This window comes from Poecilia mexicana, unplaced genomic scaffold (assembly GCF_051168715.1).
Source record: "Poecilia mexicana isolate PSO_F unplaced genomic scaffold, ASM5116871v1 scaffold_14, whole genome shotgun sequence".
In the NCBI taxonomy this organism is placed as follows: Eukaryota; Metazoa; Chordata; class Actinopteri; order Cyprinodontiformes; family Poeciliidae; genus Poecilia; species Poecilia mexicana.
In genome coordinates this window covers 24080959-24106754 of record NW_028263383.1, presented here as the reverse complement: position 1 = coordinate 24106754, position 25796 = coordinate 24080959, and the positions used below count along the sequence as shown (strand labels likewise).

General features: G+C 37.3%; 1 protein-coding gene across 3 annotated transcripts; it reads right to left on the bottom strand.

Moving 5' to 3' along the window:
• Positions 1–979: 979 nt before the first annotated feature.
• On the bottom strand, positions 980–24283 carry nipal4 (NIPA like domain containing 4). 3 transcript variants are annotated; one of them, XM_088012393.1, is made up of 11 exons: positions 24197–24265; positions 24016–24113; positions 16407–16508; positions 12928–13065; positions 9339–9395; positions 7867–7957; positions 7620–7780; positions 7046–7213; positions 6830–6909; positions 3211–3423; positions 980–3082 (listed from the first exon to the last, which is right to left on the bottom strand). In XM_088012393.1, exons 2-11 carry the CDS (start codon positions 24050–24052, stop codon positions 2891–2893), a joined length of 1239 nt encoding a protein of 412 aa, XP_087868519.1. In that variant the 5' UTR covers positions 24053–24113; positions 24197–24265; the 3' UTR covers positions 980–2890. The 3 variants fall into 3 exon arrangements, with proteins under 3 accessions (XP_087868519.1, XP_014830198.1, XP_087868520.1); XM_014974712.2 differs by having other exon boundaries at positions 24016–24282; XM_088012394.1 differs by lacking the exon at positions 9339–9395 and having other exon boundaries at positions 24016–24283.
• Positions 24284–25796: the final 1513 nt, after the last annotated feature.

The following is a 25796-nucleotide window of genomic DNA, read 5'->3' as shown; positions in this document are numbered from 1 at the left end:
AATTGAAGGTTTTTAGGTGCGCCTTATAGTGCGGAAAATACGGTACTTTTTTCGGATGAAAGCAAACTTTGCATGTCATTCGGAAATCAAAGTGTCAGACTCTGGAGGAAGACTGGGGAGAAGGAAATGCCAAAATGCCAGAAGTCCAGTGTCAAGTACCCACAGTCAGTGATGGTCTGGGTGCCATGTCAGCTGCTGGTGTTGGTCCACTGGGTTTTATCAAGGGCAGGATCAATGCAGCAGCTATCAGAAGATTTTGGAGCACTTCATGCTTCCATCTGCTGAAAAGTTTTATGGAGATGAAAATTTAATTTGGTCTGGAATCGGCCCTTCTCCACAATCTTCCTCAGGGTCCGGTCACCTCTTCTCGTTGTGCAGCGTTTTCTGCCACACTTCTTCCTTCCTACTGACTTCCCACTGAGGTGCCTTGATATAACACTCTGCAAACAGCTGATTCGTTCAGAAATTTCTTTCTGTTTCTCACCCTCTTGCTTGAGGATGTCAGTGATGGCCTTCTGGACAGCAGTCAGGTCAGCAATCTGACCCATGATTGCGGTTTTGAGTAATGAACCAGGTTGGGAGTTTTTAAAGGCCTCAGGAATCTTTTTCAGGTGTTTAGAGTTACTTTGTTGATTCAGATGATTATTTTTATTGCTCGTTCAGAGAACCTTTTCATAATATTCTAATTTTTTGAGACAGGGATTTTGGGTTTTCATGAGCTGTTTGCCAAAATCATCAAAATTAAAACAATAAAAGACCTGAAATATTTCAGTTGGTGTGCAATGAATCTAAAATATATGACAATTTAATTGTTATCATGACATTATGGAAAATAATGAACTTTATCACAATATTCTAATTTTATGACCAGCACCTGTATAGTAGGGTGCCCCAGTCATTGTTGACTCATGATTGCTAAAAACTTTGCAAGACCGACTGATTTTAGTGACATAGTGGGTGTAAAATATTGAATAAAATGTTGTGCGACATGACTGGCTTTATTTTAATTCTTACATTTAACTTTATGACACACAAATTTACAAGTTGATCGCCAATATTGTCTCCAAGTGTATTCTGGGTAAAACACATCACCAACCATCCACATCAGTCAGATACTTAGGAACGGATTGTAAACTAGGTAGATTGGAGTATTTTTACGACAAATATGAGTGGCTTTTATTAGTACTTTATAAAATTATGTTTTCATGAGCTTTGTTATTTTGGGTATAAAGAGCCCGGTCATTAGCCCCGCCCCCCGGCCTGACACCAACTTGTTCCACCACTGCGTAACTGAATTGTTCATTTGCATATTTTAATGTATTTAGTACTGTACCAAAGCACAAAATAGTTAAATGAAAAATCTGCAGAATGTAATTTTTTTTGCTGACTAGAAAAAAATTAGAAAAAAATTGATAAGATGAATCAATTTAATTCTTCAAAGCCTAGTGTCTATGTCCCTCTACTGAGATGCAGTTGGCTCTTAACCACACCGAATGTCAGACAACTGGAACACAGACTTAGAAGAAAATGTCGCTTGACCCATTTCTAACCTCATTTGTGGGATATCTGTTAATTAGTACCTCAATTGTAATTTTAACACATAAAATAATAAGACACTAAATGAATGTTTACAACTTTAGCTGAAAGAAACTAGTTTCAGTCACCAAACACTTCAAGCAGAAGCTGAGATGTCTTCCATCTCAGTTTTTTTTAAGGGTTTTCAAAAAAACAGCAGCACCGCAGGGAAAGCAGACCCACACTTCATAGACCTCAGAGTTGCTAAGCAAGGTAGTAGTAGTGCCTTAGAGCTAATATTTGGAATGGTAGGTAATCATACGAAAGTGAAGAGTCTTCTAACCAGTCCAGTTAAGGTAAAGTTTGGCTGTTCATTTTGAAAGCAGCACAGTGTGCTGCACTTCTTCATGCAAAATCTTATTTTGTTTTCCTTGTTCCCAATAATCAGGCCACACAGAGCAAGACACAACACCCAAATAAAAGACACCCTTGAAAAATGGTGATTAAGTGATTAAAAATGCTTCCTGTTAAACTAATACCATCTTTCTTACGATGAATAAATTAGGACACTATGTCTGTTTAAAACAGATAAAATGAAAATGTGAACCTCCAAGTTGTCACAGCAAATGTACATGTTGGAAATGTCGATAATCACCAATTTAAAAGAATATTTAAAATTACATTTGACTTTTTAATTTATTTAGTCTCTGCCTTTTCTACTGTTTAATAAAGGCCACTAGTAGCACAAACACTTTGAAAAAGATATTAGGGGGAAAAGGTCAACTGCAAAAAGAACCTTCTTTGATGCCATGATGGTCTTTTAAATTAACATCTTCTTGGGACTCAGCCAGTCCAGCTGATGATTTATGACATCATGGAAAAACTCCTGTGAAAGAGGCAGAGCCAGTTTGGAGTCCATCAGTCTAACGGAGGACACCAACTCATCTGATAATTTAATGTCGTCGACTCGTATGATCAAAAAGAATAAAATCTTTCAAATGTTCAAAGTTAATGACAGCTATGAGGAGCAGTTTGACATTATTTAACTAACCAGTTTGATGGTAAACTTTGATACATGTTTTGGATTTTCTTGTTTTCTGTCGGCTTGTCTTATTTATTATTCCTTGGATGGCATATTTTGTGTGGGCTCTAAAGTACTTATTTCCAATAAATTATTTGAACCTTCTACTAAATTGGTATTTACAGGCAAGATTTCTTAAATATTTATAAATTAGAAAGGTCGACTAGTACTGTACCGATGAATACCGCCATGCGAGATTGGAGGGACCTAAAGCATAAACTGAGATGGCGGCTAAAGTTTGAAAAAGTGCAGGAAATATCAGTAACAATACAGAAACTTCTGGAATTCTCTTTTTCAGCTGATTATAAAAACTCTGGGTCCCTCCTCTCTCATAGGAGGCAGACTTTCTATCACTACATTGTCCATCAGTCCATATTTATCCTCCTTTTTATTCCTTCCTCCTCTTCCATTGGTTGTGACCTCTTCTGTAAGTCCCTCCCTCTCCACTGGCTGAGAAAGCTGATTGGTCAGCTGCTTCATTGTAATCTGCATTAAGAGAAATCAAACGTCAGATTCCTGTATGAGGTTGCATTGTTGTATTTTTATTAGCAAAAAATAAGAAGAAAAGCTTTCGTTCATCTGAGGAGGGATGTTAGGGGGGAAGGAATGCCCACCTGCAGCTCCCTGAACAGGTGCAGCAAGGCCACGCCCACCACAATGATCAGGAATGAGCCCAGCGTTGTGACCACATCCACGGCAGACATGCTGCTCCACTCCTGGAAGAGGATGATGGAGGTGGAAAGGACCACAGAGGTGAAGAGGACGTAGTAGATAGGATACACCAGTAGGGTGTTGAAGGTGTCCAGAGACTTGTTAAGGTAGTTCACCTGCACAGACACAAAGGTGACTTCAGACTCATCAATGGGTTTCCCGGCCACATGACAAACACAAACATTTGGGTTTGTGTTTGGGGTCTTGTGTTCTCTCCATGTATAAGAGGGCCTTTCTGTCCCAAAGCTGTTTTAGACTTTTTTAAGGTTAGGCTTTTTTAACAAGACTTTTGAGGGTATGAAATGAAGATGTCTATCAGAGGAAGTTTCATACTGGCCACTCATAATTGATCATTTATAACAATAAGAGTATTGTTATAAATGATCAATTATGAGTGGCCAGTATGAAACTTCCTGTATGAGGTAGTCGAAGCAGACTAAATGGGGCTGGTCTTAATGCACCTTAAGTAGAGACTTAAGGTGCATTAAGACCAGCCCTGTTTAGTCTGCTTCAATCCAACTCTAGTTAGTTTGTCTAGAAAGTGAAGTTCGTTTGGGGAGGTGGTGAATGTACAATCAAACTCTGATGTGGACCAGAAAAGCAAACTCTGGTGCATCTAAAAACTCGGGTCTGGATTTGATTGAAGCAAACTCAAGTTGGACTTGGATGCATATGTGAATGTCAAGCAAACCGGAGACCACTCCAAAAGCAAGAAGCAGACAGTAGCAAGGGCATTCTGGGAGAATACACCTAAAGCAAGTGCCTATTTCTTGCATACATTTTTAGCAAAAGCTAAGCCCATTGTTGAAGGGTGTTTGTTTGGCATATTGTGACAGACAAAAGAGAAAACCTCCAACTGCTGAAATCAGACTTCACTATTTTTATCTACACTTTGTGAAGAAGGAAGTGAAGGAACGGTCTGGATCATTTGACACAATGGATGGTCACCAGCTGAACCAAGTCTACTGGACTACCAGGTGTGAAAACACTCAGTCTATTCTCAGAAAATATACTTTTGTGAGCCAGTAAATTACATCTACCAGGAGGACAGGGCCCAAAGTTATTTTGATTGATCATTAAGATCAGAACCAAAATAAAAACAAATCATTTTAACGTATTCATGATTATTCAATTTAATAACCAGATATATGGTTTACAGCAACCAGATATTGCATTATGCATTACTAATGTATATGATACCAGTGTTGTGGTACTCGAAGTTGGTCTTGGTCTTAAGACCGGTCTTAAGACCATTTTTTGATGGTCTCGGTCTCGTCTCGGACTCGACCGCATTTGGTCTCGGTCTTGTCTCGGTCGCTGAGGACTCGGCATTTTATTTCAAGACCAGTCGAGACCGCAACTGTGAAAATATCACTAAACGTACAGCACACTATCTAGTTTATTTGTTAACATCTTTGTTTTCAGTGGATGCAAAACGCACCGATTAAAATCCAAGCAACTACGTGTTTGTGTTACTCCCCCCACCCTCCCCACCTTTTACTCTCTTCCTCCTCCCCTCCCCACCTTTCACTCGCGCGCGGCGCTCCAGGACATGCGCAGTGGTTTCCTCTCAGCGGCAGAAAATGTTTGTCTAATCGTCAGTAATGGAATATCGCTGCATAAATAGTAAGACATCTGATGGCCACAGCTAACTCAGCAGCGCTTCGCTTTCACAGATGGTGGGGACAACGTCTAACTTTTTTCGTCACTTAGAAAAGTAGCTCAAAGAAGGTAAGCTCCATTAATGTGATGTTAGCAAAGCTAGCTGTACAGAGACACATAAGCATTGTGATGAAAAATGTTATCACTCACTGCGCTGAATTATTGTGCGGAGGTGTTGACTGACTTGTCGCATATATGGGACAACGCTATGTCCAAAAGTCTGCAATATAGTGATGTGACATTCAGAAACAGTCGATTCTTCTCCACGGCTCTTTACTTATTAGATAGGACTGGAGTGTCGCTCACTGAGAGCCGTTGTTCTATCAGATAGCCATACGCTGTCAGGATAGCATAACATGCATTAAGCATTAAGAAATCCGACCGTCAGAGGAGTTGTCAGTTCACCATACGCAGCAAGTTATGATGAACATAAGTCATTAAATTGTTTTCAATGATAACTATATAGATATACATGTGTTGTCATGGTTTCAAAGTGTATTTAAAGCAGGGTCTGGCTGCAGCTGGAGTCAGCTACAACACACACCCGTGTAGAACTCACTTAACCGCTAAGTCAGGATGTCATACAACTGTTAATAATAAAGTGTATGACGATCTACGTCATGATTCTATGTTGTTGATTAAATGAAATCTTATGGTAATGACGTGTCTGACAGATATAGCCGGTGTTCTATCACATAGCCATATGCTGTCAGAATAGCATACATGCAGTGAGTACCATGCCAGCGCATGCGCATTAAGTCCGACCGTCAGTGTAGTTGTCAGTATACGCAACAAGTTATGACGAAAATAAGTAATTAAATTGTTTATAATATGACATAATGTGATAACTAGATGGCTATACATGCGTTGTCGTGGTTTCAAAGTGTGTTTAAAGCAGGTATGGCTGCAGCTGGATGCCATACAACTGTTAATAACCAAGTGTATGATGATCTATGTCATGATTCTATGTTGCTGATTAAATAAAATCATATGGTAATGACAGCGTATGCATATCTGAGCTAAACGTACGACTATCTGACAACGTATGCTGACCTGACAGAACACCGTGATCTGACCTGACAGAACACCCGTTCTTTGTTCTTGTAATGCTCTGTGTACACTGCATCATTATTTAATTTTATTATGTACGTCAATATTTAAATTAACAAATAACTAAAACACAAGAACGAAAGAGCACGCAGAGCATGCACATTGCTCTTTGATTGTTTTTGTTCAAAGTGGCAGCTGTAATGTCTGCCATGGTGTCAGACTACCTGGCTTCATGTACTGGGATAGAGAGTGAAAACAGTCCCGATGAGCGCCTTCTGTTTGGTTACTTCTTGCTTGTTGCTCCTTGGTCAGTGTTCATGGTTGAGCGTTATTTACCGTCAGGGCATTGCCTCAATTGCTATGTTTAATAGTGCAACAGTGGTGGTTTCTGACATGAGCAATATGGGCAAATGCCCAGGGCGTTATGTTTTTAGGGATGGCACGAGACCATCACACTTTTTAGCATATAAATTGAATATTTAATATTGGTAAAATGTATTAAGTATTTAATATCTAGGTGTTTTATGGTACTATGGATCTTTCAGATTATTTTGAGAAGCAATTTCGATCAAATTTTACATTTTATTGTGTCATGTAGCGCGGGCCGCTGGTCTTGGTCTTGACTCGGTCTCGACTTCCCTCGGTCTTGGTCTTGACTTGGTCTCGGACCCCAAAAGTCTTGGTCTTGTCTCGGTCTCGCTACACTCTGGTCTTGGTCTCGGGTTAGGTGGTCTTGAACACAACACTGCAAGATACCAAATCCTTTCCATCCTGTAACTTGCAGTGCCAATTTTTCTGAGCCCAGCTTACCTGCGTTACTATTGAAACAATGAGGGTGAGGAGCAGGATCCACGTAAGAGGCTGGCTGAGCACAGAGATGTCATAAACCACTGAGCAGAGGAAAAACAAATTATAAGGGTTCACAGCAGTGGTTCTGCTAAAGGAAAACTTTAGCTGAACTGAAAATGTTTATAGCCTTCAGAATGTTGAGTAAAAAGAAGCATGTTGCCGTCTGCGGCATCTCACCGGTGTTGATGGCTATGGCGAGGCCCTTCACAGATGATACAGTGAAGGCTCCCAGCAACGAGCAGATGCCGATGTAGATCAGGATGTTGGAACGACCGGACCGCGGACAGAAATACAACACCAGAACCGCACACAGAACCAACACCGCCACAACATAGACCAGGAAACCTGGTACAGGCAAGCAGAGTGGCAAACACAGATAAACAAAAACTCAAAGAATTTTGTTCTATTCAAATGAAGCTTGCATATAAACCAACTTTGAGTTAGTAACAAAATAATAATAAAAAAATAAAAAAAACCAGGGGTGTCAAACTCATTTTCTTTTTGGGTCACATCATGAACATAATCACAGTTGTGGTAGATTGTTTTTGATAAGTGGACCTATTAAACTTGAAATATTATAGCTTACTCTGTTTTCGAAGAGTAATTCATAAAATGTTATCATTTTTAACATTTATGCTGTATATGAATAAAAACAGATTTGATTGATCAAATTAATTATATTTAAGAATGCAATGTTATATTTTGGATATCATGTAGCATGTCTGGATGAATTGTTGGACTCTCCTCTCACCTGGCTCCAGCAGCTTATTGGTCATATCCTGTATTGATGTGACTTCTTGTTCTTGTGGGGCATGAATGACCAACAGAATGCTCCCGAGTACACACAGCAGACAGCCGAGCTTCCCCACCACATTCAACTGCTCCCCCAACAGGTGGGAGGAGAGAACCGCACTTAAAAACACAGACCAGTATGACATCACTAAAAACACATCAACATGTCCTCAGAAGATGGCGGCTGTGTGGAAGCATGCAGCTACCTGATGAGGACACTGAGCGCTCCCAGGGGAGTCACCAGTGTGGCTGGCGCGAACATGTAGGCAGCAAAATTACACACCTCTCCGGCTCCCACTGCAGACAGCGAACATACACACGCACACAGGACAGATGCTCACCAGTCAACTTTTACAATACAGAAACAAGCAATATTCTAGTTTTTTTCCCTTTTTGTAGTTGTAGGTCATCCCCTCATTAGCTCTTGAGAATGCCATCAAGCTGCTCAGAAATGTGATTGAAATTCAGTGAATTAAACTAAAGACATTGATAAGGACAACTAGAATTTGAATTTTTGACATATCATTTACTAGCAACAATTAATAATAATGAAAATGTAATAAATAAGTGCACAAATTTAAGAGCCAACAAAGGGAACCTGCTACAGAAAATCTGTGCATGTTTACCATTTTTGGTGGCTTAACGTTAAGATGATTGTCATTGAGTTTTAAAACCCTGAAGAACACCAAGTATTGTAATTTCTGGATTATATCTACTGCCTTTTTTTCTTTTTAGACACACTTTAAACACTGCAGTGTGGCTAAATACACAGGTTTTACCAACAGAATTTGAAAGGTTGGACTGCTGCATGCAGCAGTCCAACCTTCATCATGATGAAGAGGACAGCAGAAGCTCAAGAGCAAATTTGCCTAAAGATGAAGACACACTGAGAGCGACAACAAAATTTGTAATAAGAAAACAAAGTGTGTGTGAGATTGTTCCGACTCTCAAGACGACAAGTTTTGTGGTCTTGGTGCAAAAGAGGAAGATGAAGATAACGATCAATGCCTTTTCCTGGTATGCAGTCATGTTACAGGAACTGTCCGGAAAAATATACGCATTTCATTAAATGTTAAAACACGTAAATATTTCACGTAATATGAGATATTTGTGTAAATATCTGACAAAGTTTTCTACTGCTTATGGAAAGGCGAGGCCTACATATTTGCGTTTGTACACTACAAAGGAGAAAAAAGTACTTTTTTCTCCTTTGTTAGTGGATGTGGCTCAATATTCCAGAAATTATGTTAGTGTAAATGATTTATTTTGGTTTTGGAACTGCAAAAATGAGTCTGAGATGAATTTATTAACAGTTTCCTATTTAGGAAACTGTTAAACAAATATTCTTGTTCCAGAACTAAAAACTGATAGAACTCCTGTTTTAACAGAGCTAATCCAATTTATTATCAAAGCAGTTATTCAGCAGCATGCTACTTTCTCTATTGCATCTATTAGAACCTTTTTCCATTTTGGTTTAGTTTAATCCCATGCATGGTTCCTTTTCTAAAGTTCTACTCATATAATTTAAGCCAGTTTCCAAACTGAAGTATTAAAAGCTAAATTATCTTTTTCCCTTCTCCCCTTGACTAAGATGCGCAGTAAACAACCATTCTTGGGGTTTTTGTTTCAATCACACAGAGGTTGGAACTGTAAAAGGTTTCTACAGTGAAGTTCTTACTGGTCAACAGGCCTCCCCACCACAGCCAGTCTTTAAGGTAGCCATAGCCTCCATCACCTGCAGAAACGCAAACAGAGGCACATTTTGTGTTGGTAATGCCATCCTGATTCATAGCATACACCAGTGTTGTGGTACTCGAAGTTGGTCTTGGTCTCGAGACCATTTTTTGATGGTCTCGGTCTTGTCTCGGTCTCGGGCTCTGAGGACTCGGCATTTTATTTCAAGACCAGTCGAGACCGCAACTGTGAAAATATCACTAAACGTACAGCATACTGTCCACTTTATTTGTTAACATCATTGTTTTCAGTGGATGCAAAAAGCATCGATTAAAATCCAAGCAACTGTTTCTGTTACTCCCCCCTTTCCCTCCCCTCCCCACCTTTCACTCGCGCGCGGCGCTCCAGGACATGCGCAGTGGTTTCCTCTCAGCGGCAGAAAATGTTTGTCTAATCGTCAGTAATATAATAGCGCTGCATAAATAGTAAGAAATCCGATGGCCACAGCTAACTCAACATCGCTTCGCTTTGTTGTCTCCACAGACGGTGGAGACAACGTCTAACTTTTTTCGTCACTTAGAAAAGTAGCTCAAAGAAGGTAAGCTCCGTTAACGTGATGTTAGCAAAGCTAGCTGTACAGAGACACATTATTTGTGATGAAAAAATGTTGTCTCTCACTGCGCTGAGTTATTGTGCGGAGGTGTTGACTGACTTGTCGCATATATGGACAACGCTATGTCCAAAAGTCTGCAATTTAGTGATGTGACATTCAGAAACAGTCGATTCTTCTCCACGGCTCTTTATTTATTAGATAGGACTGGATTGTCACCCACTGAGAGCCGTTGTTCTATCAGATTACCATACGCTGTCAGAATAGCAAACATGCAGTGAATACCATGCCTGCGCATGCGCATTAAGAAGTCCGACCGTCAGAGGAGTTGTTAGTTCACCATACGCAGCAAGTTATGACGAAAATAAGTCATTAAATTGTTTTCAATGATAACTATATAGATATACATGCGTTGTCATGGTATCAAAGTGTATTTAAAGCAGGTCTGACTGCTGCTGGAGTCAGCTACAACACACGCCCGTGTAAAACTCACCTAACCAGGTTGTATGTCAGGATGACATACAACTGTTAATAAAGTGTATGACGATCTACGTCATGATTCTATGTTGTTGATTAAATGAAATCTTATGGTAATGACGTGTCTGACAGATATTGCCGGTGTTCTATCAGATAGCCATACGCTGTCAGGACAGCATACATGCAGTGAGTACCATGCATGCGCATTAAGAAGTCCGACCGTCAGTGGAGTTGTCAGTTCAGCAGAGGCAACAAGTTATGATGAAAATAAGTCATTAAATTGTTTATAATATGACATAATATGATAACTAGATAGATATACATGCGTTGTCGTGGTTTCAAAGTGTGTTTAAAGCAGGTCTGGCTGCAGCTGGATGCCATACAACTGTTAATAACCAAGTGTATGATGATCTATGTCATGATTCTATGTTGCTGATTAAATAAAATCATATGGTAATGACAGCGTATGCATGTCTGAACTAAGCGTATGACTATCTGACAACGTATGCTGATCTGACAGAACACCGTGAGTTCGTGTTAAGCGTATGACGATCTGACCTGACAGAACACCCGTTCTTTGTTCTTGTATGCTCTGTGTACACTGCATCATTATTTTATTTAATTATGTGCATTGATATTTAAATTAACAAATAACTAAAACACAAGAACGAAAGAGCACGCAGAGCATGCACTCTTTGATTGTTTTTGTTCAAAGTGGCAGCTGTAATGTCTGCCATGGTGTCAGACTACCTGGCTTCATGTACTGGGATAGAGAGTGAAAACAGTCACGATGAGCGCCTTCTGTTTGGTTACTTCTTGCTTGTTGCTCCTTGGTCAGTGTTCATGGTTGAGCGTTATTTACAGTCAGGGCATTGCCTCAATTGCTATGTTTAATGGTGCAGACAGTGGTGGTTTCTTACATGAGCAATATGGGCAAATGCCCAGGGTGTTATGTTTTTAGGGATGACACGAGACCATCACACATTGTAGCACAGAAATGGAATATTTAATATTGGTAAAATGTATTAAGTATTTAATATCAAGGTGTTTTTATGGGAATATGGATCTTTCAGATTATTTTGAGAAGCAATTTCGATCATATTTTACATTTTATTGTGTCATGTAGCTGTAGCTGGTCTTGGTCTTGTCTTGGTCTCGGGTTAGGTGGTCTTGAACACAACACTGGATACACTGCATCGAAGTAGTATTTTGTTTCCTGGCTGTTTTCATATTTTGTCACGTTATAGCCACAAATCTCAATTTTATTTAATGGGATTTTATGTGATAGTCCAAACATGGTGTATAAATGAAGTGGGAGAAAAATTAAACTTACTTTTTTCAAATAAAGAAAAACTAAAAGTGTGCACTTCAACATGTTATATGATAGACTGTACATGAGTAACATGTAAAAGCTTTCACCGACTTTTCATACAGAATATTCTACATTTTAAAGAAACATCACATGGTTAATTAATCAGGGTATCTGCTCCAGCAGCCATCCTACAGCATCAGAGTTCATAGTTTAATGAATTGAATGTATTGTTCTAAAACTACAATACATTAATAAGAATGACTACTACTATTGAGTTTACACATCATGACTATTTACAGCAGAAAATATTTATATTAATAGCAATTAGAAGCATTATGCCAGCCAACTGACAAAGTGTGCAGTAACAGGTGGGAATAGACAGTGAGCTGCATTGCTCCATACATACAGAGAAAACGGTCTACATGTTATCCAACTAAATGTCCGAACAGAATGGAGAAAAAAATGGCCAGTTCTGAATATCCCATTTTAAATCTTTGATACATCTTACTACTAATAACCATTAATAGCATTTATGCATGTGTGAGAATTTAATATAACAACATGTTATATTTGGACCAAACTGGATCATACAACAAAAGTGAAACTATTTTTTTAGGTTAGTGGCTAAGATGTGAATGGAATACAACTTGAAGTTGGGGTTAAGGATGTACTTGTCGTTACAATTAAAGGTGGTACTTGGCACAAATTAAGTTACCAACATGAATAGAAATAACCCATCCATTTTCTAACACCCTTGTCCCTAGTGGTGTTGGGAATGAATAGAAATAATTGCAAAGTTATTTTAAGGATGATTGAATTATCCAATCAATGGTGTCACAAAAAGCAGTCACGCCAATTGGTAACAACTGATGGGAGAAGTGGTAAAGGCAGCAACATTGAGCAGAACAAAACAGGTCTTCCAAATCATTCTTACTTCCAAGTTAGAAAAGAATTTGAGCTGAAATTTCAGGTCTGTATAAGCAATCACTTTTGTCACTTATTTTAACCCTTTTTGAAATAAATCACCTTTTCTTAGTCATTTTTTACTCTATTCAGAACTTCTCACCTCATTGTCTCTTTAGATTAAAGTAATATAGCTCATCTGTTTGAACCACATTTGTTGCTTCAATGGTGCAAGATCACCTAGGACACCGAGTAAACGTGGATCAAATGTCAATATCTGCCTCTGCTCACCTGCTCTGGTGTGTCCATTGCTGGCCAATCGGATGAGAGCTTTCTTCTTGAGGATGACACTTCCACCAATCAGGAAGGACGAAAGCAGCGCAAGAGTTAATCCCAGCCACATGTTGTATGAACTGTAAGTTTGCATACCTGGAGACAACAGTTAAGACCGTGTGTTTAACAGGGTGTGTATTCTTTTATGAAAATAAAAACACCTGCAGGGGAAGGTTTTCAGAAGGAGTGTCCATGGTAAGAGCAACAAGCTCAGAGGAATTTAGCCAAAAATAGCTGTTTTGTGGAATTGATTTGTTGTCATCACAAGTTTGTGGAAGGAATGTCACTATAATTATGGTCTTTTAATGATTTGCTGATGCAATGATTCCAAGAACAAGAAATCCATGCACAAGTTTGATTTATTGTGCATTTTTTCCACTATATACACCAACCAGGTGATTGGGAATGCTGAAATACATTCCCAATCAACCATTGATCACATGCTTCTTGAGGCCATTATCATGCTTTTAATATAATTAGATATTATAAGAGATCCACTCTTCATGACAGAATTAGTAAAACCTTTTTAAATTGGCCTTGGCATGAACCTGGTTTTCAACAAAGGCTTTTGGGATGTTTTGTGTTAGTCTGATGTAGTCCAAGACCAGTTTTATTCTAAAATCCTTTGAATGTCCAAACACCCACTTGTGTCCAGGTTTTATAATGTATTATGCACCAGTACTACTGGCCGTAAAGGATCCACAAAGCATGATGAGATCATTATTTGGATAGTGGCTCTAAGGTAAAAAGATTTACCTACTGCAACCTTGATGAACATTACGTTTCAAGATTTGCCAAGAAAAAAGTACTAACAACATTCTGCTACTGTGATTGTGAAGTACTTTCCAGAATTAGCAGTGACTCGTTTATTTAAATTAATCTGAACTTCTAGTTCCTTTCTGCCACCACAAACATGATTTTAAAAAAGTTTATCTAGACAACCTGTTTTGCTTCATTGTCTTTCAGGAGGAAGTTTTGAATAACGGTTCAAATTTTTAGTTAATTTGAATCCATTAAGTCCTGTTGTTGCGTCAGAGAAGTCTAGTTTGACACTGAACTTCCCTGTGGTTGTTTAGTTACTTAAATGTGGCAAACCTAATTTTCTTTTTGTAAAGCTATAAATTCAATAACTGTAGAATCAATGCACAAATTCATCACTAAAAGCAGAAGCTGAGAACATTGATTGTAAAGGAGTAAAGATCGTTGTACTATAAACTCCCCACTGCCTTGTCCAGTGTAAAAATTTAATGTCATTGATAAGAAAAAATTACTAATGGGAGATTTTTATTTATTCAAACTGCTAAATATCACTTCATAAATTGGAGGAAATCAAGTTCCAGGAACTCATTTCTCAGTGAGGGAACAGAAAAACCACAGATGAGTTATCTTATAAATCATTCATGTTTTGTGGTGGAAAGTCTTTGTCGCCTTAATAGATGGAAACAGAAAGGCAGGAAGCAGCAACAACAAGAAAAAGAATTAAAAAATGTATACAATTCATGTATAACTTCATAATGCAACTTTATTTATGATTCACCTGCAATAACCAATTAACTTTTTGATAAGCTGTCAGCTGGACCAAAATGCTGTATCAAAAGTTCCGATAAATCATTTAAAAAAATGTAAAAAAAAAAAAAAAAAACTAAATTAAATAAAATAAAACAAAAGATAGAGAGAAATCTCTTCCCAATTTCAGCCTTCCTTCATTGGCTCCCTACTCTAAACCCTTAATTATCAAACTCTATTATAAATCAGAGATCTGATTGGTCCATGAGAGCCCTTCACTCTCAGACTGCTGGTTTACTGGCCAGTCTCATTACCGAGGCCTCAACATGCAGCTGAACAACAACTGATGTCAGCTCTGGGAAACTCAGTTCCAGGAACTGAACTAGAGGAACCAGAGGCAAATAAACTTCAGCTCGCTGCCTTCCTCATGTCGCTTCATGCTGTGCTGTGAGAAAAAACTGTAGCTGAAATTTATCCACCAAATAATCTACATTGAATAAGACTGTGCAGGATTTCTGAGCAGTGAAAAGCAAAGAAAGTTTAGAAACATTTCAAAAAGTGAAAAGCATATAAAGATTTATTACTTAGAAAGTGATGCATTTTAAGAGGTCATTTCTGCTAATTTGGGTGATTTGAACTTACAGCTATGGGGAAAAAATTTACTTTCTCAGAAGAAAATACAGAAATGTCCTCCTAAAAGTATGCCATGGACCATACAAAATTTGCATTTAATACTGGGCTCCAGGAGTTAATTACTGCACCAAAGTGACTTAAACCAGCATTGGAACTTTTGGCAATGTAGGCAGATGGTCATCCAAGCAGAAAAACTTAAATCAGCATCTCTGGAGATCATCAACAAAGGGAAGCATGAAGTGTTCCAAAAGTAACCACAAGAATCACAACTTTTCAAGAATTCTTGAAACCTGGATGTGTTTCAAGAATATGGTAAACCATGGTTCTTAATGCATCTCACCTTTTCTTACCACAATTTTTCCATGTTAATGCCTAGATACAGCACTCTGAACAAGCAGCTTGTTTAGCAAACATATAGTTTAATGTAGTTATTTTTCCATGTGAGGAAAATGTACTCAACAAATATCTACTTGACAACTGTCACGTCGGTAGTCTTCACCGTGAGTCTGTGGACCATAACATCCATTCATGTTTTTGTGTGCACACCAAGTGACATTCAGATTTTCAGAAAAAATTACTATTTTTTATAATCTTTAAACTATAATCACCAAGCCCACCAAAAATAAGCATTTTTGGAGTTGAATTATTGGAGCAAAGCAAAAGGTCTTCAATTATATAATTTATGGACATATCCATCTTGATTTCTACAAAGCAGAATGAATGTCACAACTCTTAAGACAAAATTATTTCTGGAAGAATGGAGTTAAATATTTATTTTGTGTCTAAGCTGCTAACCTCCCTCAAAGTAATTTTCAAAGCAACTCACATTTTACAGATTAGTATTGCCTACAAGTTACACATTCAGGTGTTCTGCATTGTATTTGTCCACTGTTACAAACCTGATTTGACTTGAGTTTTTCTAACAAACTTCAACTTTCCTTTAAGTATTAGCTCCTGTCTTCAGGTTAATTCCACTGAATCACCTCAGGGAATCCTGGGTATATTGGGCCTGCGTCGCAAAACTCTGAAAATCCTATTAATTTAGTTGAAAGATATTTCTGACAAGGCAGTGCTTTCATTTGACGTGCAGTTGAGCTGCACTACAAACAAAGCTCAGCTTTCACAGTGCCATCCTAATAATGCAGTACTCAGGTGACACAAGGATGCATCAAATTTCCAGGACAAAATTGACGAAGGAACAGAGGCAAACATGACATCAGAGCAAAAATAAGGCAAGTTTACACAAGAAGAGAAGCTGTGATGTCTCAGCTGACAGAAGCATGTCGGTGATGGACTACCTGTTTGTCGACTGTTGTTCAGGTGTGTGAGGATCAGAGTTTGATCTGTGGTGACCAAACACACAGCTGTCTGGGATCCACACCACAGCGTCAGTACAGACCCTGCAAAGACATGAAGCATTCACTGAAAATCTGAAGCTCTGTAGGAAATTTCTGATTTCACTAGAATTCAAGGTGATCTTTTGTTATGAATGCATCATATCTTTATTAATACAGAGTTAAACAATAATAGTGGCCATGACCAGAAAAACAATGCACACATTTTCTGTAAATCATTTGTGTCATTGTCCAGCAGAGAGGAAAAAAAAAATTTTTAAATCACTGACTGTGTAAACTAGTGATCCCCAAACTACGGCCCACATTTGGCCCCCTGAACAATAGACCCTTTTCACAGTGACGTCAGACAATGGCCGCCATAACTCAAACCTGGGTATCTTTACTTCCGGTGTGATTTTGCCTTGGGAACCAAGCTGAAAAATTCCCGCATTCTCATAATCTTAAGGATATAATAAAAGGTAAGTTTAATAATAACAGAATTTAAGTGTTAGATAGCTGTTATTAATCATTGTAAAATCACCATTCTCTAACTGTGTATAAAATAAACAGCCTCCGATCGGAGAGTAAACCACCTAGCAGCAGCTTTAGCCACATTTAGGAAAAAATATACTCTCTGTCAGTGATGTAACGTTTAGAGGTTCACTTTCTGTATTTTATAAAACAGTGTTTACGTGTTAGATAACCGTTATTAGTCATTGTCAATTTACCATTCTCCAACCAGCCTCCGATCATGAGTAAACCAGCTAGCAGCAGCTTTAGCCACAGTTAGGAAACATATACACCGCCGCCTGTCAGTGATGTAACGTTTAGAGGTTCATTTTCTGTATTAATGGAAAATAAAGGACATAAAAATAACTTTAATCTGATTACTGGATTTGAAATACGAGCTCGTTAGATTATTCGTTACCGGAAAAAGTGGTCCGATTAGAGGAAGGCATTAAAAAGCAGCGGCGGCACCGGACATCTCTGCTTATAACAAACAAACCCCTATTTTATGGGATGAGTGGCAACTCCAGTCTATAATTTAAGAATCTGATCAAGATTAGAGCCTAAAACGTTATAGTTCAAAAACAGTAAAAAGTTCTGGTTAAGGAACAGTTATGTCACGTAGTTAGCTAGCTAACAAAATTCACTAATGCTAAGCTAACGGTTACGCAAAACAAAAATACCTACCTTCATAGTAAAACAGGTATTGTTCGGTGAAGAATTTCTAGCCTTTGTCTAATTTAGATTTTGTTGTCAGAGAAAATTGATTTGCAAATCGTGATCTATCTTCAAATCTTATTTTAGATAAATGTTTTAGAGACTGTGTAAACTCCATGCTCCGGTGTTCTGTCTGATCAACATATGCTGTCAGATATATATACATACATATATATACATACATACATACATACATATATATACATATATACATACATATATATATATATATATATATATATATATATATATATATATATATATATATATAAATATCTAAATCTCTCTCTATATATATGTCTCTATATAGATATACATAGATATATATGTGTCCATTTTACATATATATATATGAAATAAACAACTTTATCGTTACTTACTATGTACACCGGAACTAAGGATACACAGCTTCGAGCCAAAACGGAGGTTGTGTGACGTCATGTGAAAAGGGTCTGTACCAGAGAGCCTTTAGATTTTTTTTTTAATATATATACGGTATTTTCCGGACTATAAAGCCGCTACTTTTTTCCTAAGCTTTGAACCTTGCGGCTTATAGGCTTATATGTGAATTTTTCTTCAACCACCAGGGGGCTCTTTAGCAGGAAGTGAATCATTTGAAGTCAAAATTGGAAATAAAAGAAGAACGCGCCCATTAAAATGGAATTAGGTTTGAATAGGGAATTAAAATTTGAGAATGTTGATCCATTAAATAGCATTGAGGGGAAAAAGAAGATTTTTCGTTTTTTTAAATAATACTGGGATCATTATGAGAATTTGAGGTATAGATATTAGGATCCAGTAGATGGCAGTAGTGCAACAATAATGGATGCAAGCTGCTGTTGGAATCTAAAGAAGAAGAAGAAAGCGCCCATTTTTATTTAGCTCATGCTAGTAGACATGAAGGATCAGGACTTTTACTGTTACAGTTACCATTTGGAAACTACCGTAATCAGTTCAGTTAAATCTAAACTTGGCAACTTTTTCTTTTTCAACCGTAATAAATGTGATATTCGATTGACCTGTTATGACTCAAATGTTGGGTGTCCGCTGTAAATGACTTTATTAATATTTAGTTGTTTCCTCATTTATTTCATAAATAGTTATTATACCTTTCGACCAATGCTTTTAATTTGAAAGAGTTTTTAAAGGGACAAGGTTGCTAAGTTATCTACACAAACTTCTGACTAACTGACAATTAACTGTTTGGACCTCGTGCAGAGAAAGAGCGCACGGATCGCAGTGAAAGGGAGATAAGGAACAGTCCAACTAAGGTCTAAACAATTAATTAGTTAGCGTTTGGTTGATGAGGGAACAAGGTGAGTGTTTTGACGAGAGTATTGTATATATTGAGCATAAAGTTTATGTTTCAACATGAAATAGTGTTAATATTTGATTAACTGTCGAACAGTTGGAATATGTTTTAGTTCATTTGTAATACAGAAATATTATAGTTAATTAAATACATGTATTGTAAATTTAATGTTATTACATAAAGTAAGGTTTATGGGTTAAGGTAAAAGGTTAGAACCACTAAGAGTTACTAATGATATTTTATTTGTATGTTTGTAGCTCTTACAGTGTGTTCATGTACAAAGGCTGTTGAATAAAGAAACGTGAACCATCAGTTAGAGACCATCTTTTCAACCGGGACGCTACATCTGCTGCTGCTGCATCGTTGTGGAAAACCAATAAGCCGCTATCTGCAGCTTATTGTGTATCTTTACTGGGTTTTTTCTTTTTAAACTTTGGGGGTGCGGCTTATAGTCCGGAAAATATGGTATTTATTTCATAAATAGTGTTATTTCCTGGATTTTTTCTGTTAAGAACCCAGAGAGGGTTATTTGATCGTGCTTTCTGGAAAACAATAATTTTATACATTTAGGCACTCCTGCAATCGTCACACTTTTTCTGTTATAAACTGACTCCGGCCCCCCACCAGAGAAAAGTTATGTGGCCCTCACAGGAAAACGTTTGGGGACCCCTGGTGTAGACCAAAAGTTGACCAAAAACTTACAAAAAGCATCTCTTAACTTAACTGTCCTTCCTCAGACATCTGACTCCAATTTATTACTTATATCCAAGAACAAGAGAAAAAAAAATGCAAAAATCATAAATACAACCATCCTAAGATTTTTCTAATATCATGCTTCCCTAAAACTGAGTTATGAACTCATATCCTGTTCTGCATGCACCGTTTGCACAAATACTGGTTTTGCAGGGGGATTCAAAGAGACTTTTCCTCAGAGAACTGTGCATGTAAGCAAAGCTAAATGAACACAGGAGACATTGTCTTCAAATTACATTGGTAAAAAAAAAAAAAGTCAAATGTGCCTAGAAAGCAACTGAAAATTAAGATGGATTCAATTTGAGTGTTTCCTCCTGATGTGAAATTTAAGACATAACAAATCTGACAGAGACGAGCTGTATTCCTATTTAAACCAGGGGCACACTAAAGTATTTACAATTCAGCTGCCATCAAATATAGTGAAATAAAATTCAAAGAACAGGACAGAAATAACAAAGCCATATATTTTACTTCGAGGACTGGTGCTCAGCAGGTCTTATCTTTAAGTCTAAAGTTTGAAGAGTTGACCAAGTGGTCCCAAGTGCAAAATTTCGTATTGCTCCATGAGCAAACAGTGAAACTTGCAGGGACTAGACTAATTTTTAACCTTGAAAATTATTTCTTTCTTAGTGGATCAGTGACACTTAATGTTATTTAAATTGTATTTTAGGAATTTGATTTTCATGTATGATCAGGCTATTTGAGCTAGGATGCTAGCTTAAGTTGCCAGTCCACAGTCGAATGTTCAACAGAAATGCCCCTGATGTTTGGTAATGGTTTGCATTAGGCACAATTGATATTTGGACCTTCTATTGTAAGAACAGGGGAGAAGGGATATTTGAGGACTTAGGGAGGCGCTCTTCCACAAGATGCCGCCCTGGGGGGTTGTCACACATATCAGAAACTGCCACTGACTGGAACTGTTAATCATTAAAGAAACCCACTGGATACAATTACGTGATGTAAAAGGAATAAATTATTAAAAGGAAAAAACATTTCAAAATGGTTAAAATCTATTGAAATTTGAAGTTCAGTCAATGATGTTTCATATTGTTTTTGCTCTATTACATTAAGTGGAAAGAACATGGAAAATATAAACAAAATGTCAAGAATGGGAAGCTGCTCAGAATTAATGGAAAGATGGACGGAGATATGCTGCAAATCTGGAAGAAAACTTGGAGACGTTAAAACAGGATGGGGGGTTCAGCTTTAATAAATATACAGCTAGTCCCAATCGATCAGTCTCACTGATTTTAGATTAGATGCAACTTTATTGTCATTACACATGTACAGAGCAATGAAATGCAGTTTACTATCCAACCAGAAATGTTTTTGCAGTATGTTAATCCAGTATGTTAATTGCCTACCTAGGCAAGGTAGAAAAAATAGGCAGAAGAAAGTGATACAACTACAACCAAAATAAACCGAACAGTGCATAACTGTGAGCTATTTTGCAAAGAAGACTGTTTAAAAATTCAATCCCTAGATGAGGAAAGCCAGTAGACTCATACCGAGATGTTTCAGATTATTTCAAAAACCCTTCTGAGATTTTATGAACAAAAACACCGACAGGCAGACAAGAAAAGTGAACATATTGGGTGTCTGAAACTTAATGAGACAAACAGAAATGTTTTTGGGTTTCTTTTTCAAATTTGAAATTAAATTACCATACACAGAAATTGAACTGAGGTAAGAAAAAAAAAGTTTTGACTTAGATTTCTGATCAGCAATATTGTAATAGTCATGTCAGCTAAATACTGGGCTTTGAGAAATTCATGATTGTTTCACCGTAGCTTCCTACACTGTTGCAGACACTCTTTGGTCTCTCTGACCAAAATGCAATACTTGGTTTGCGTGTGCAGAGTTGTGCCATACTGGTCTGACCACTCTGCATAAGGGCAACAAGAGGAGCTTGGCTAATATTTACACTGTCAACAACTCAGCACCAGGCACCATCCAGACAGAGAATGCTCAAAAAGAAGAGGTGGAGAAACATGTTTGGATTTCAGGTGTGGGGAAGCAATTAAAATACTTTACAAATCAAAATGACTCAGATCAAAAGACAGACGTAAAGGTTATGCAGGTTAGAGATTATATTTAGCAGGATTTAAGAAACAAATTCCAATTCAATATTTTATTTGTTTTTTCGTTCTTGTTTTACTTGGTAAAGTCAGTAGGTCAAGAAAGGAGAAACTGAAAATACATTAGACTGATTTGAAAACTAAACACATCCTCTTTTTAATTAATATGTTGAAGTTCAACAAACAGTTTCTTTCAGATCATTTGAGGGCAAAAAAGTAAGTAATAAAAACATATTTACATATTTGTACTTTACTAACAGTTTCATTTAAAATGTGAAGCAAAGCTAAGAATTGAAATAAGACAAAAATGAAAAGTATTCTCCATTTTAAACTGCCATTAGCATCTTATATTGATAATTAGCATTAGTCTGAATGTGCTCTCCCTGAATGGCTGAAATGCTGTGACAGGACAGACTTAAACTTTTTCGCTCACTTTTCACCACAAACAGAAGAATGGCTCTTATTTCCATACGGTATGCGCGTCAGCCCCAGTCACTTGAACAGTGATCACTGCGCTGGCTGCAACGTCCCATCAAAAGCTACTTTTTATTTTAGACTGTTTTACTGTTATTGCTGTTGCAAATCTTGGTTATGCAAGCAGCATAACCAAGATTTTTGCTTATTCTGTCAAGTTTATTCTAACAAAGTCAAGTTTATTTGAGTAGCACATTTCAGCTACATTTAAGTTCAACATGCTTACACCATAAAAACATCATACACCAACCAATTATGAAACACGCAATAAAAATTACATTTTGTCAAATGCCACCATCAAAATCATCAAGCAAATATTTATCAAATATGTTGATCAATTTTCCAGTTATTATGAATCAAAGGCAACTCTAAACAGGTGTGTTTTAGCCGATTTAAAGGAACTCAGTGTTTCAGACGTTTTCTGGAAGTTTGTTCCAGATTTGTGGGGCATAGAGCTGAATGCTGCTTCATGTTTGGTTCTGGGGTTGCAAAGCAGATCAGAACCAGAAGACCAGAGTGTCTGGAAGGTTGACACATCCACAGATAGTTAATGCATATTGGTGCCAAGCCGTTCAGTGATTTATAATCTAACAGATCCCTGTAGATATTCCCTGAGCTGTGGGGAGTCAGTGTGACAGCTTTAAAGCTGATGATGTTTCTCCATTTCCCAAGTTCTAGTGAGAACGGAAGCAGCAGCATTCTGGATCAGCTGCAGTTGTCTGACCTTTTAGGCAAATCTGTAAACAAAAAAATGATTTACCTGAAGAAGATGAGTAGTTTTTTTTAAAACCAAGCTAATACTTTGACATAAAAGAAAAAGAAACAAAGAAATCAACTGGTTTGACAAGAGTGCACCTGCCTACTCAACAAGTCCAGTATTCATTGCAATAATTTAAATAATTTATACATTTCCAGACTTAATTATAAACTGTCTAATTTAAAAGAGAATGAAAGATAAATGTATTGGCACATAACTCTCTTTTTAAGCTTTAAGACAATTTTTAAACCTTTTTTCTGAGTAAAATGACTTCATACAAGTCAACTCCCTGACACTGCTGAACATTAAAGTGACTTAAGGATTTTTTGTTTGTTTGTTTTCAATGTCTTTGTCATTTTTGTTCACAAGTGTCAATATTAATAGAAGGATAAACAATGTCACAGAATTTCAACCTTTAATTTTTGATCAGGAAATACTGTTAACATGCATATTTCTATTTGATATTATGCATTTTAAGCGATGATCAAACATCTCTCCTTGGTTATCGAAAGTTGAGAATTTCTAAAGGCACTAATTAGTTGAGAATGTATTTCAAATCAACATATTTCACTTTGTGTCATTAAACCCTTCATACATACAGGTATGTATATTTCGGATATTTTCAAGCATCATCTCAGAAAAACATGCTCTTTGTCCCACGTATCGCTTGTATGAACCCTGGTGATGCATGCCACGTTACATAATTTGATATTTAAAGAACAAACGTAAAATGGCTTCTAGGACTGTGACGTTTCATGTAAAATTTACAGAATGAAGACACCTTTTCAGCTCTGAATTACGAAACAAGGAGGACAATAGATCCACCTGAACACAGAAAATAAAGCTTCGCTCCCTGAAGGTTCAGATGCTCCACGCAAACCTTTCATCTCCTCAGCGAGTGCAGACAAGTCCAACAACAGGTGTGTGAAATCCCTCACCATGGTTTAAAATATACAGAAAGCTTCTCTTTACCATTTTTGCACGTCTCGTTCAGGTGAAACTCTCGCATCGTGCTGTTGTCCAGGTGAAAATGATCAAGAGAAACTGCAGAACGGGAAGTCCGTCTTCACCTTTGTCCAACAGAATTAAATCACCTTTTTAAAATAGTCTATATAAAATTCATATAAAAATATATTTAGGAAGCGGTCAGCACTTCAGTCCATGGAACGAACGCCACTTCTGGCCGAAAGTCCGTTGCTGTTTTCTCCGGAATCAGCCGCGGCCCAACGGGAACTCAGGTGACCACGCCCCGAGCGGTGAGCTCCTGCGCCAGGGCCGGCCCAAAGTTGCTTGAGGTCCTGAGAAGAATTTCATTTGGGGGGCCTAAGTTGTTTATTTATTTATCTGTTTGTTTTACAATTAAATAGTGAACCAACAGTTAATTACAGGTATCTGCTTCAGAATTATGGAGGACCAAAACTGACATAATAAGAAATAAAAGCATAAATATAAATTTAGTTTTTCCTTGTCCTTGCATATGAGTTTCCGTCAACAAATGTATATATTTTCTTTTTCATTTCCCCTAAACATGCGTTTTGGTCAAGAAAAGTAAATATTTTTGTTTTGTCTTTTCCTTATACAAGCCCTCGTTCTTTTGCCATTGCTTCTTCTCCTCTCCTGTTTTTACTTTTCTATCTTTATGTTAATGCGGAGATCTGCCTTCCAGCTCCTCTACTATTGGCCAATAGAGCTTTGGAACCAACGTCACTGTGTCAGACGTTGTGGGGCGTTTAGGTCTCGTGCAGTCGCTGGGTGCCATCTTTACAGGCTACAGATCAAAACAAACTTTATCCTGATGGTTTTATTGTGTTACTGAATGCAGTGAAGTTAGTTTCGAGTTGGATATTGGATATTCCAATATCTGCCCAGTAAGCAGCGTTTAGCTCAAGGTTGATCCGATTTATGAACGCTAATTTCGGCCAGCCGTTCTCCAGCTCCCTCAGCGCTCGGAGGTTCACTTAGAGACTGTCAACAAACTTCTGAACCAAACACTCCTGTCAAACAAATGTTAATAAATGCCTTGTGACCAACTGACACAAAAAAGTGGTAATTCATGCTTTTACATGAGACACACTACCCTCTATTAAAATGTCAAATCATATTCAATATTTTAAATAACTTTAATGTTAAAAATATAATGTTTTCTTCAATAGCTTCTATATTGTGTGACACATTGACTAGAAATCAGTGTGTAATTGTTGTACTAAACTGTATATATGAGGCACATGCATTTTTATTCTATTTTAACTAAATGTTTATTTTTGTTACCTATTTTTTTATGTTTAAATTAATATTTCTCTTCAATAGCTTCTAGGTCATGTGACCTATTGAGTCAAAATCAGTGTGAAATTGTTCTACCAGTCTGTACAGATGAGGTAAGGTGGGCCCACAAATTTATACATTGGATATGAACTGGGTGTCCTGTATTAATAGGACACATAAATCAGTGATTCTTGACAATAGGGACAAAAAATTTAATTTTCCCAATTTTTTTTTATTATTTCTCAACTTTATGTATGCAAATATGACAAATAATCTTTTGGAGATGTAAAGATGCTAAGGTGCAGGTTCCTAGTTGCAACATTTTTTTAAAAATTACATCTTTAATGGACTTGACCCAGGACTTTGTCATCACCATCTGACAAAAATAAATATAAAATAATTTTTTAATGACCCCATTAGTGATACTTTTACTCATTTTACAGACAAATGCTTCTCAAGAAACAAAAGAAATATTATTTAAAACCAAAAAC